Here is a 14,343-nt window from a genome sequence, read left to right on the forward strand (position 1 = left end):
TACGGAGGAGGTTGAGGTGGCAGCTGTTGATTCATGTTTGCTCAGGGGAAAAAACTGTAGATTCATGTATTGAATGCTCTGATTATGTGGTACACCTTATTCAAATTGCTTATTTCCTATATCTTGATTCCTAATGCGTTTGGATCATTTTATTCCTTGTAATTAAACCTATGATTTTAATACCTATGTTTTGATGATTCTATATATGAGATCCACTTTGTGTAATGGTAGTAATCCAGGCACTTCAATTTTACAACTACACCCTTCATTCTAGAGTTTTGGCTTTTCTAGATAGTTTTTAACATGTATTTAGATGTATACTATGGCCCTATTTGGTTCCACCAACTAAATTTTAGCTAGCTAAACTTTAGTCACTTTAGTAGCTAAAGTTCCAAACACATTGACTAAAAGAAGCTAAAATAGTTTAGTTCCATTAGTTATCCAAGAGTAACTAAAATAATTTTAGCTAGCTAAAATTTAGCAAGGGGAACCAAACAGAGCCTATGTCTAGATATACAGTCCAAAAAATATATCTAGAAAAGGCAAAATAGCTTATAATTTAGAATGGTGGGAGTATTTATCAAGTCTTGATCATGACCTGACTTTGGCGATGGCTAAATTTCAGTTTAGCTTAGTGGATGTCAAACCTAAACATACCCTATTTCCTTAAGGGTCAACTACCATAAGGGCATGCTTCCTTGTCATTACTGTTAAAATGTCATACCTTAAGTCAACCTTTTGGTCTCATCGCGATACTTCTAAAGATGCAGTAAAACAAGGGCATATTTAGATCACTTATGGATAGTGAATGATATTATTACAATCTAGATTCTAGATAGTTGCAATGTAGCCTATTTCAATCCTTGGATTATATTCTTACTAAATACCAAGAATCTCCTTGTCAAGATTGGTTAACGAGGTGCATTGCCTAGCCCTCGGTTCCATGTTATATAGAGTAGGGAAATAGCCTCCCCACGGTGGCATACATCAGAAGGTTGTTACAGAGTTTGTTACAACAAGATCTCAACAGAGATATATCTAGCTACGCTACAACAACTGAACCTAGATATAGGGAAAATATCTCCTATCTTAACACTCCTCCTCAATCTCAGCCACATACAAGGTTGAGATTGTTTCTAAATTCTCTAAGCTTAACTCGAGGAAGAGGCTTGGTAAATCCATCTGCTACTTGATCATTGGTGCTAATAAAACGAATCTCAAGAAGCTTCTTGGCAACCCTTTCTCTGACGAAATGAAAATCAATTTCAATATGCTTGGTACGAGCATGAAACACAGGGTTGGCTGAAAGATATTTGGCACCAAGATTATCACACCACAACCGAGCCATGGGAGGATGAGGAATCTTGAATTCTTTTAGCAATTTCTAAACCCAAATCATCTCAGCAGTCGCATTAGCTAGAGACTTGTATTCAGCCTCTGTACTGGAACGTGATACCGTGGCCTGCTTCCTAGCACTCCAGGATATCAGATTCTCACCAAGATATACTGCAAACCCGCCAGTTGATCTTCTGTCATCCACACAACCAGCCCAGTCTGCATCAGAGAAAGCGCTAACAACCATACTCTTTGAAGGACCAATCCGGAGCCCAAGGTTCTTCATACCTTGCACATATCTAAGTATACGCTTAACTGCACTCCAATGAACCACAGTTGGCGTATGTAAATACTGACAGACTTTATTCACAGCAAAGCATAGATCAGGTCTGGTAAGCGTCAGATATTGAAGTGCACCTACCAAACTCCTGTACCTGGTTATATCTTCAGGCCCCAAGACTGCTCCTTCATAAGCACTAAGCTTCTCGGTATTTGACAGTGGTGTGTCGATTGCCTTACAGTTGCTCATGCCAGAGCGTGCTAGAATATCTGCTGCATATCGCTCTTGTGAAAGTACCAAACTGTTATTAACCTTCTTCACCTCAATTCCCAAGAAGTAGTGAAGTTCTCCTAGATCTTTTAGGGCAAATTCATGTTGCAAATCTCATAGCAGTGCCTTTGTTGCCTCAGAACTTGAACTTGCTACAATTATATCATCTACATACACAAGAACAAACATACTGACCTTGCCCTTATTATAGAAGAACAAAGATGTGTCCGCCTTTGATGATATAAACTCTAGTGACTCCAGCTTGGCATAGAGTCTTGCATACCAGGCACGGGGGGCTTGCTTCAAGCCGTAGAGGGCTTTGTCAAGTCTGCAAACATACTGAGGTCGAGCCCTGTCTTCATACCCAGGTGGTTGTCTCATATAGACTTCTCCACTCAGAATTCCATGAAGGAATGCATTCTGAACATCCAATTGTCGTAATGTCCACCCATTTGTCACGGCAATGGAAAGAACCAATCGTATTGTTGCAGCTTTGACGACAGGGCTGAAGGTGTCCTCGTAATCTATGCCATACTGTTGCTTGAACCCTTTTGCCACTAACCGAGCTTTGTAGCGGTCCACTGAACCATCTGCTTTGCGCTTGACCTTATAAACCCACTTGCAGTCAATTATGTTCTTCCCTCTTGGTGGTGGCACCAAGTGCCATGTCTTATTCTTGATCAAGGCTTGATGCTCAGTATCCATCGCAGCTACCCAACGTTGTTCCTTGAGAGCCTCATAGACACTGCTGGGTTCTTCTTGAGAGGATGAGGCAGCCATGCACCACCGAACAGTACCGTCGGTGTATTGTCGTGGCTTCACAATCCCATGTTGAAGTCGAGTTGCAGGCCGAGATGGTTCGAAGCAGCCGGGAGTTCAGGAGCAGCCGGGGAGGCAGCAGAATTAGACGTCGCACCTGATCCCGGTGACAAGACCTGCTGCTGCTGGTGTTGCCCTCCTGTCGCCGAATCGTGGTGTGGCGAGTCGCCACCCGACGCTGCTGTGGTCGAAGCCGAGGTCGGCGCAGAAGATCCAGCACCTGACTCCGCACCTTCCCCCCACAGCCCAGCACTGCCATCTGTCGACACCAATCCCGGAGGGGATCCCGAATCGGGCGCAGCGGCGGTGTCAGGGAGATCAGCATCGGCAGCCGTGTTGCCTCCTCCTCGGTGACACATGAAATATGGAGCAGAGGCCACCTCGGTCTCACCCGTCCCGGCGTCATTTGGCATCAAATTTCTTTCTGTAGCCTGCACAGGATTACAAGAGCTGGAACACGCATCAGTGGGATTAGGAGACTGCAAACGTTGATCTAGTATGTGCGCATCCCCAAAAGCAGAAGATTGACTGCGAAGGGCATCAGGGAGGACACGAAGCTCAGCACGAAGTCTAGCGCCAGCATTAGGATGAAGGTCATCAAAAGGAAACACATACTCATCGAACACCACGTCCCGGGATATATAGACCCGACCTTCTTTAGGATCTAAGCACTTAAACCCTTTATGAGTGTTGCTGTATCCAATGAATATGCAATGTTTGGAACGAAACTGTAATTTGCGTGTATTGAAAGGGCGAAGGTTTAGCCATACTGCGCAGCCGAAAGTGCGAAGAAAGGTGTAGTCAGGCTCTTGCTTGTACAAACGATGAAGGGGCGTGTCACCGTCAATTACTGGAGAGGGCAACTGTGGGGGTATAAACCCCTTATACCCTCATGGGCCTATATGGGCCGCACCATCAGAGGTGGCTCGGCCCACAGGATGAAGACGTGCGGCGCACGACTGGTCGGCATGCACCGCAAGGCTACAAGATATTGTACCAAATAGGATACTTTGCTTGTAACTCTGTCCCTTCAGGATATATAAGAAGGGGCAGGGGTCCCCTAGAGGACAGATGATACACATCATATTCTCTCAACACAAATCAATACAACCAGACACAGGACGTAGGTATTACGACAACTCGGCGGCCGAACCTGGATAAAAAGCTTGTCTGTGTCTTGCGTCACCATCGAGTTCGTAGTTTGCGCACCGTCTACCGATAAACTACTACCGTGGGTATACCCCAAGGTAGACTGCCGACCAGCTTTCGTCGACAGCAACCGATTAATCAAGAACACTGCTGTTAAAAAGGCTTCATCCCAGAATTTAAGCGGCATAGATGCATGGGTAAGAAGAGTGATGCCTACCTCTACAACATGTCTATGTTTGCGCTCGGCAGCTCCATTCTGTTGGTGGGCATGTGGGCAGGAAACATAATGGTGAATACCCACACGTTTAAAGAAGGAACTAAGAGACTGATACTCCCCTCCCCAGTCGGTCTGTATAGATTTAATCTTCCTTTCAAATTGTCGCTCAACAAGGTTTTGAAAGTCACGAAAACACTGAAAGACTTTGGACTTGTGGCGTATCAAATAAATCCAAGTAAATTTAGAGAAATCATCAATGAACGTAACATAATACTGGAATAGACCCACGGATGTTGGGGCAGGTCCCCATACATCAGAAAAAAATAAGATCTAAAGGAAAAGAGGACACACTCGTTGACTTGGGATAAGGCAACTGGTGACTCTTGCCTTGCTAACATGCATCACAGACATGTTTATTGTTCACATCATGAATTAAAGAAAGCTTATGACGACTAACAATCTGACTAATGACAGAAGTAGATGGATGCCCTAATCCACTGTGCCAGGTAGACGTGGTTGGTTTGGTGACTCCAAGAACTTGCTTATTGGACGACGTTCTACTCGGAAGGGACTTGATAGGATAGAGGCCTCCTTCAGCCTTGCCTCTGAGAATTGTTTTCTTCGTCGCCGCCTCCTTTATAGAGAAATAGTCAGGGTGAAATTCGACAAAAGCATTATTGTCTCGAGTGAGACGATTAATAGAAACTAAGTTCTTGCTAGCGGCAGGAACATGAAGTACATTGCGAAGATGAATTTTATGTGGTAGGGATTGCACAGTACTATGACCAACGTGTGCTATCTCCATACCTGAGCCATTTGCTGCATGGATGCGCTCCCCACCATGATATCGATCACGAACTGACAACTTGTCCAGCTCGCTGGTGATGTGGTCTGTGGCACCGGAGTCCATGTACCAGTTGGTGTCTACTCCATATCCAGATGTAGCAGCAGAGACCGATTTCTGTGGAGGACCCGAGAAGGATTGATCAAACCTCTTGAAGCAGTTGAGGGCAGGATGGCCCTCGTTGCCGCAGAGTTGGCAGATGACTCTGGCTTGGAACGGGACACGCTTGACACTATTGCGTCCACCTCTGTTGCGTCCGCCGTTGCCGCCTCCGCGGCTGAAGCCACCACGACCCCAGTTGGGGTTGTTGCCGCCGCCGCGTCCTCCCCGGGACACAAGATTGGCGGAGGAATTGATCCCTCCGTTGCGCAACTCAAGCCGCTGCTCATGGGCGACCAATTGGGTGTAGAGTTCTCCCAAGGAGATAGGTGTGGCAGAACCTCCTAAGTGTTTGGGCCCACCGACACCTGTCATTGTCCCAAGGACCTCTGACAGCGATGTCGGGGATCCTCCCACTCTAGAAGTCCGATGAGCATCTCAGGACGCTCATTCCACCGCTACCTGGGGCGTATCAAACAAGCTCGTCTTGACCACCAGCGATGGTCAATTAACGAAAATTTCTTCTCCTCGCCCTTACAGGATAGCAAGTGGCCACCTTAACACCAGGATCACTCGTTGTGAAGACATTGCAGTATCACAGACGACATAAGACCAAAATAATAGTTCAGAGTAAAACAGCGGAAGTATTACATAACTTAATTTACAAAAGGAGTTTGTCCAAATAGTAGAGTGTTATTACAAGCCTGGTCCAGCGGAGCAACTTGCACTTTAGTACACACAGCACAAATTTACAGACCCTGCCCATGGGTCACGCTCACTCTTCCTCGTCGTCAACCTCGACGACGGTCACACAACAGGGACCGAAACAGGTCGGCTCCTGAGCTTCACCTGCAACAGGGGTTGTAAATCCTGAGTACGGGAGTACTCAACAAGACTTACCCGGTGGAAAAAGAGGAGAAATTAGGAATGCAGGCTTAGGGTAGACAAGGAGTGGCTGAGCAAGGAGCCAAAGTGTTTTGCTAAAAAGCTTACTAATAGTGCATCCTTACTTTCAAGTTTTACCCGCGAATTTCTCTCCTTAAGAGGTCGAGGAGTTCGAGGACAGTCTATCTAGTTGCTTCTTACAGACAAGTCTGTAAGTTCCTAGTCCTTAATTAAAGTATTACATATCCAACGGCCATAGCTTCATGTCACTCTGAGTCCGGGAATTGGGATCCGAACCTCATGAGACATTTCCCCCTTCCTCATTTTATCACTTAGTTGCATATTTAACTACGATGAGGGTCAGTGGATTGAGTCTCCCAATCGGGGAGCAACGACGATTCGAACCGCTTAGCAATCCAGCTGAAGTTCCTAACCACCCGACATATGTAGAACCAAATCTTGCATATGTCAACCCAAATCAAGCTCTCCCCAAATTTGACTAGGTTCGCGGCACCCGAGAGCATAGTACTCCACCATCCTACAGCCGACCTAGATGTTTCCCGGTCATCTCAGATCCGTAAGGTGGGTACACACTACTCTCGCCATCGCTCCACGCCCAGTGCGCGAGTAGCTGTTCGCATCGAGGGATTACAAGATCGGGCTTACCGAGGGCAAGTGGCTAGTACTATAAATTCTCAACCCAGCGGGCCATCAACGGACCGGTCCTTAACCGACACAGTTGGAGACACTACTTTAAGACTCCATTCTTAAAGCAAGTCCACCGACCGGTCTCAAGTTGAAACATCATTGACCATAATAGTATTCCACAACAACCCTTCAAACTTTCTTGTTTGAAAACCTATCTAGTAGCAGGGCTAAGCATCACTACGCAGTTTTAAAATAAAACAGGCGCCAAGGACAAGATAACAAATATCAAGGTAGTAAATGCAGCAAGTAGGTTAACCCAATTCTCAACTACCTAATGCAGCATTTTCAATTCATAAGTGATAAAAGACTTAAAACATTCAAGGAGGGGTTAATGCATCCGGGGCTTGCCTTGGTTGCAGGGCAGAGATGGACCCTCGGAGACTTCCCAAGTCTCGGATCCTACTTCCTCGAACGGAGCACCGACTTCGGGGTGCGGTTCAACGGTCGCTCCTTCGGTCACGGACACTATACGCAAAATGATGAATGCTCATGATATGCGTATGATAAATATGCAAGAAGGACCAAGTCGAGTACAACTTGCCTTCTCGGTGCAACATAGACTAAACAATAAATAAAGTTGTTTATCATTTGAGTGTCTTTACCCAAGAGGTAGCATCTGTAAATTAGGACTTCTCTCAATTCATAATTATCCTAGATTAACTAATTTTTAATCCTTTTTACCTTAATTAATTCTTAATTAATTATTAATGACAGTAATTAAGCATTAATGCCAAACAATAATTAAATGCCAAAGGTCATTAAGGTTAATGACCTTAGGTCATCACACAATCCCAAAATCACTTAAACCCTAATTATGAGGATTTAACTAATTATTATCTAATTATTCTAGAATTATTATTTAATTACTAAATAAGAGTTTAATAATATTTTATTCAAAACTTATCCAAATGCCACCAAATTTTGGGTGAAGCGAGGGAATTATATTCAGAGACTCCCCATAAATTTTGGTGATTTTTGGACATATCAATAAATTATTAAAATTCCTAGAAGTTTTATTTACTAATTAAAAGAGGCAATTTTTATACACATGCAAACTATCATAAAAGAAGATCTACTATTTTTCTGGTGTTCTACTTATTTTAGGAATCTATACAAAAATGTCCATGATTTTTGGATCACTAAATAATTTATTACACAAAATCAAACATAAAGCAAAAACTGCATAAAAAGAAAAAGAAAAACACTTCTGCGCAGCGAGAGGCCGGGAAATCGGCCCGCAGGCCGGCCCGCTCCCGCTCGGCCCACGCGGGCGCTGCGCGCGCACGCTCTCCTCCTCACACGGTCACTGACGGGCAGGTCCCGCCTGTCAGCTCCGTCTTCTTCCTTGCGCCGCGGCTTCGGCGAGCTCAAGCACGCCATCGGCGAGCTCTCGGCCTCCGCAGTGAGACGCGTTAGCTTCCCCAACCTTCCGCGCACCCATAGACACCCTTTGCACCCACTCTCCCCTATCCTAGCCCCCGTGGCCACGGGCACGGCGGATGGCCGCCTCGGCCGGGCACATTCCGACCACCACGAGTGAGTAGAGCGCAAATCAAAGGACGTATGAGCATCAGGGGCTCACCACGACTTCAACAAAGTAAGAAGCGGCAGCGGGGAGGCTCGGAGAGACGCTGGCCACGGTGACGTGCTCGCGGCGGCGCTTCGGCCGGGGTTGGAGAAGAACGGCTCGGGTTGGAGCTACGGTAGGGTAGAGCTTGCGCTCAGGGGCGCAAACGGTTGCGGGATTCTTGGCGGAGTTGGGAGCAAGAGCTTGGGGATGAAGAAGCTAAGGCAACGGTGAATTTGGGTGGCGCAGCGGGGTCGTCGGCGTTGGGCGAAAAAGAGAAAAGCAAGGCGGTCGCACAGGGGGATCACCGAGGGGAATGGATGAGCACGCCGGGGCTTGTCCACTTCACGGCGGGCTCGCGCAGCCAAGCAGCAGCGTGGCTGGGCGCGTGGCGGCGCGTGCAAAGGCGGCGCCTGCCCGCCCTGCGGCCGCAGTGGACGAGCTCGTGATCCCCATCGGATCACTGTAGCCCTCCCTTATCACCTCTTCTCTGTCCCTTTTCCAAATTCGGCCAAAACTTGAACTAAAGCCAAAGTTTCACCAAAATGAAAGTTGTGCAAAATTTTATAAGCTACAAATCATATTTTGGTGACCAGAGCTAATTTTGAGTGGAACATGGTGAATTTGATCAAACAGTTTGAAGTTCAAAATTCAATTTGGGGAAATTCAAATTTTTGAATCGGGGCAGATCAGAATTTCCAAAATTACTTTTGATTTTACATAACAACTTGAAAAACTCCCAACATGAAAGTTGTTCAACTTTTTGAGCTCTACAACTTTCATGTTGGTCACTTTTCAAAATTCCAAATGGATTTTAAATTGGAAGTTCAAATTGGAAAAGGGGACACTTTCTGGAAATCTGTATTTTCAAAATTACTTTGAATTTTGTATTGAAACTTCAAAAACTCCAAACACCAAAGTTGTACATCTTGACAAGATCTACAACTTTTCTTTTGAACTCAACCTCAAATTTTGCTTAGTTTTTGAATTGTGCTAAAGGGGGCAATTCTAGGGTTCAAAAATCAGGGTTTCCCCCCTAACCTTTCGGAAATCTTTCACCCTAGGGTTTTAGCAACCAACACAAGCATCAATACACAATATAAACACACTTTAATTCCCTAAGCACATTCAAATAAATTAAACTTGTTTTAAGTTAATGCATCAGGGTGTGCTTAACAAATATGCTGTGCAATGCTGATGATGACATGATCCAAATTTTAGTAACCGTAACATCGGGGATGTTACAATAGGCTCCACCCGGTTGGAGATCGATGTGGTGACGGAGTCGTAGTCGTCGTTGAGGCCGGCGAGGATGTAGGAAACCATCTCGTCGTCCTCAAGCCGGCGCCCTGCGGAGGCCATCTCATCCGCTAGGGCCTTCATCTTGGAGTAGTACTCAACAATGGTAGATGTACCTTTAGACGCTGTAGCTAGCGCCATGCGAGTGCTGATCACGCGTGCACGGGACTGGGAGGAAAAGAATTCCTCGATCTTGGCCCATGCCTCGGCAGCCGTCTGCGCAGTTGAGATCTGCTGCAGAACTTCACGGCCGCAAGAGACGAAAAGATAGCTCAGGACCTGTTGGTCCTTTGCTATCCAGGAGGTGTACTCCTTGTTTAGGATCGGCGCCTCCTTCTTAGCATCTTCATCGCCTTCCGCCTTCTTCACAAGATATTTGGCCGGCGGCGCAGCAGTGGGATTGAGGAAGTCAAATTCCTCCGCTCCCCTGATGGAGGAGAGGACTTGTGCGCGCCAGAGAGGCCAGTTTCCTCGTGTCAACTTCTCGCTGACAGGAAGGAAACCGAGGGCGGTGATTGCAGTGTACTGAGCGGCGGAGTGTGAGGTAGCCATGGCGCAGAATTCCGCAAGGAACTTTAGGCTCTAGATACCATGTCAAGATTGGTTAACGAGGTGCATTGCCTAGCCCTCGGTTCCATGTTATATAGAGTAGGGAAATAGCCTCCCCACGGTGGCATACATCAGAAGGTTGTTACAGAGTTTGTTACAACAAGATCTCAACAGAGATATATCTAGCTACGCTACAACAACTGAACCTAGATATAGGAAAAATATCTCCTATCTTAACACTCCTGTTAGCAGGTTTTATGAGATAATGAGAATCTCCTGTTAGCAATTTATTTGATAATAATCAAACAAAATAGTCGAATTAGAACCATTTCCATTTCGTTATGTATTCTCTTCGTTGGAACCCAATTGAATTCACCCCATCCAAATCCGAAAACCAAATGGAGCCTATAGTGGTTATATGAAGTAGAATGTGGTCTAGTTTAATTTTGGGTACTAGCTAGTAGTTTTATCTCTATGGCAAGTAAAAATTGTGTACTAGCTCACCTCCGGTCAAGCAAACTGCAAACAGGATACTATGCACGATGCACTCTGAAAATTTTAAACTGCGCTCTAAACGCCCGCCGACACTGCCATCCGGCCTTCCAGAGATAAAAGAATGTGTCGAAACCAACAGTTTCTCCGATCCCTAGCCGCGTCGCGCGCCGAGACCGACGGCGACGCCGACCACCTCACGTGTGAGTGACTTGATCGACCACCGCCCGCCCACCGGCCACCGGAGCTGCATGCATCGCACGCAGTCAACCCCCGCGCGCACTCCTCGATCTCCTCCCTCGTGAATCCCGGTCCACACTCCCACACACTCCTCTAGTCCCCACTCCCATGGCCGCGCCGGACGCCGCCGCTTCGGCGGCGAGCAACAAGAAGGGCGTAGCGGCGCCACCGACGAGGCCGAGCAGCAGCCGCGCGCGCGACGCGGTCGTGTTCGCGACCGGCGTGGCAGCGGCCGTGCTGGCGTTCCTGGGGCCGGCGTCCATCCTCGTGCCGGAGCGCGCCGGCCAGCTCGTCGCCTTCCCCGTCCCCGGCCCGGCGGACGGCCCACGCACGTTCTACGACGACGCGGACCTCTCGTACGCGCTCGGCCGGCGCGTCACCGACTGGGACGCGAAGCGCGCGCAGTGGCTGCGGTCGCGCGGGCTCGGCCGGAACGCCGGCCCGGCCGCGGAGCGCGTGGTGATGGTGTCCGGGTCGCAGCCGGAGCCGTGCAGGGGCGCCGGCGGCGACCACCTGCTGCTGCGGTTCCTCAAGAACAAGGTGGACTACTGCCGGCTCCACGGGATCGAGCTCCTCTACAACAACGCGGTGCTGGAGCCGTCGTCCATGGTGGCGTTCTGGGCCAAGATCCCCATCGTGCGCGCCGCCATGCTGGCGCACCCGGAGGCGGAGTGGGTGTGGTGGGTGGACGCCGACGCCGTCTTCACCGACATGGACTTCTCGCTCCCGCTCGCCAAGTACCGCCCCTACAACCTGGTGCTCTACGGCTGGCCGGAGGAGGTGTACGAGAAGCGGTCGTGGGTGGGGCTCAACGCCGGCGTGTTCCTCATCCGGAACTGCCAGTGGTCGCTCGACTTCATGGACGAGTGGGCCAGCATGGGCCCGGCCTCGCCGGAGTACGCCCGGTGGGGGAAGACGCTCAGGGACACCCTCAGCAAGAAGTCCGACGACCAGTCCGACGACCAGTCGGCGCTGGCCTACCTCCTCCTCATGAACAGGGAGCGATGGGGCGACAAGACCTACCTCGGGATCGACTACTACTTCCAGGGCTACTTCGCGGAGATCGTCGGCAAGCTCGACGCCATCGCGGCGCGGTACGTGGCCGTGGAGCGGAAGGGCGAACCCGCGCTCCGGCGGAGGCACGCGGAGCGGGAGCACCTGCGGTACGCGGCGGCGCGGAACGCCGCCGTGAGGGCCGTCGTCCCGGGCCCCGACGGCGGCGGGCAGTCCGGGTGGCGCCGCCCGTTCGTCACGCACTTCACGGGGTGCAACCCTTGCGGCGGCAAGAGGAACAAGATCTACTCGAGGGAGATCTGCGAGGACGGGATGCGCCGCGCGCTCGGGTTCGCCGACGACCAGGTGCTCCGCGCGTACGGGTTCCGCCACGCCGCACCGCTCAACGACACCGTGCGTGTGCTGCCGTTCGACTACCCCGCCGCGCGCGCCCGCAAGCATTGACGGCGAGCGGCGAGACGGGAGCTGCCCGCGGATTTCTACACGAAAGTATAAAAGAAATTGGGCCTTAGTTGTATCACGTTTTCTACCTCTTTGCATCGTTGATAATTGATAATTGATATAAAACGTTTGTAGTTCCATCGGCGAAAGCTAAACAGCAATGCTACAATAGAGTGTGTTTTTATCAGCGTCGCTCCAGCACCCGTTTTTCTGTCTGTTCCATATTTGGCACTTGATTTGAGCTCTCTCTTCGTTTTTCTGAGCATTGGATTGACGAGCTTAGAGAAAAGTGTGCCCACTCTACTTTAGGACTCACTCCTACACATCTCCCTTAGAACGTGCGAATTTTTTTAGATCCCGGCTTTAGACGATCGTGAGCCGTTGGATGAGAAAACAACGGTGCAGATTAGATCGCCCAACAACCACACTGTTTTTTTCCTTCTCGAGCCATTCACGCTACTCACCCTACCCCCACCCCCATCCCCATACCCTCATTCCCAGCCCACCTCCCACTGCTCTGCCACGGCATGTGGTCGATGCCACTAAGTTCCAACGAGATCCTATTGCACCTGTGGCGGCCTCCTTCTTCCCCTCCCCCATCCCACCGCCACCACGCCACTGGCCCTGTCCTAGCCCGGCCGTCTCCACCGCTTCTAGTGCCAGTAAACCACACTGCACCATCCCCCTACCATTTGACTGGCATACCACCCCCGATCCCCTCCTTTTTTTTTCTAAAGTCGTCGGCATTAGGGAAGAAGAAGAAGAAGGAGAGAGAGAGAGAGAGAGAGAGAGAGAGAGAGAGAGAGAGAAGCTTGCTGGAGTTGAGGAAGACACCACATGCGGGCGTGGGCGTGGACATATGGGAGAGTCATCGTCTAAACGCTCTCCAAATCTCAGGCGAGTGAGATCTATGAGGTGCGAAAACTATCTCTTTGATGGTATTGCAAAGAAAAGTCCTCAGAAAAATATACATAGAAGTAGTTTAAAACATAAAACGATGCATGTATGTAATGTATTACATCTATAGATGTACACATTGTCAAAAAAAAGTCCAAGATTCAAAGCTTATTTTCTACTGTTCATGGTGCTCTAAAATAAGTAAAACTACAAGCTGTAAGTAAGAGTGAAACAAAACATTATGGTGAGGTGGTAAACATAGATAGTTTACTATCCGAACACTCAATGTGATATCCCATATAACATCTAACATGACATGTTTAAACTTTAGCTTATAGATTTAAACACTCCTTAGGACGTCCCCAATAGAAGCCAAATCACTAGCACTAAGCGCTAGCAAGTTGCTAATCACTAGTCTTATACGTCACTCGAGAAAGCCTCTCACAGCTCATGCGCTCCTTTACTCTGGTTCTTATTTTTTTTATTATTTCTAGAGTCCACGTCGCTAGCGTTTTATTCCACTCTATTAAGAACACTCTTAGACATTACTCATATTGTGAAGAGCCTAAGCCTAGTCTCAATGCACGTTTCATGAGAGTGACATGCACATTAAATATAGTGTCATATAAGCAAAATTGCTGACTTGGTAGGGTCATTAAATGAAGGAGTTTCATCAGATGAGAGAGAAGTTTCATCTCCATGAAACTCATGTAGCTCGGTTACCTAGTTTATAGTCTTAATAACTGTGTCATGAAACTATGCATTGACACTGACCTAAGAAGATGGCCTCCGCTAGGCAGACACAACCATTTCCTGAGCAGTGAGCACGCACCCGCGCATCCTTAGATCGGTCGTCGGCGACACGTGCTCCCAGTTTGACGTCTGAGTCTGAGAGAGCGAGTCTTCGGTGGGTGTTTGGTTGGGGTGTTAAAATTTAACATTTTTATTTTATTTGACAATTAGTGTCTAATTATAAACTAATTAGACTCAGAAGATTCGTCTCATAAATTATCCTCTAGTTGTGTTTTTCGTTTTATAAATAGTATATACTTTATGCATATGTCCAAACATTCGATGTGATGGGGGTTAAAAAAATCAAGAGGAGACAAACAGGGCCGAAATCTCATGGTATTATTCTGTACTAATCAAGTTAGCACTGCAATCAGAGAAGAATAAGCAATACTTACAGGCGCAAAACCTGCAATACGTCGTACTCCTGCTTGTTTATATATATAATT

General features: G+C 48.1%; 1 protein-coding gene across 1 annotated transcript; it reads left to right on the plus strand.

The window, feature by feature from the left end:
- Positions 10,651 to 12,395, plus strand: LOC8066053 (probable glycosyltransferase 6). The gene has a single exon (XM_002449603.2). The coding sequence runs from the start codon at positions 10,862 to 10,864 to the stop codon at positions 12,209 to 12,211; it is 1,350 nt and encodes a 449-aa protein (XP_002449648.1). The 5' UTR covers positions 10,651 to 10,861; the 3' UTR covers positions 12,212 to 12,395.

Source organism: Sorghum bicolor, chromosome 5 (genome assembly GCF_000003195.3).
Source record: "Sorghum bicolor cultivar BTx623 chromosome 5, Sorghum_bicolor_NCBIv3, whole genome shotgun sequence".
In the NCBI taxonomy this organism is placed as follows: domain Eukaryota; kingdom Viridiplantae; phylum Streptophyta; class Magnoliopsida; order Poales; family Poaceae; genus Sorghum; species Sorghum bicolor.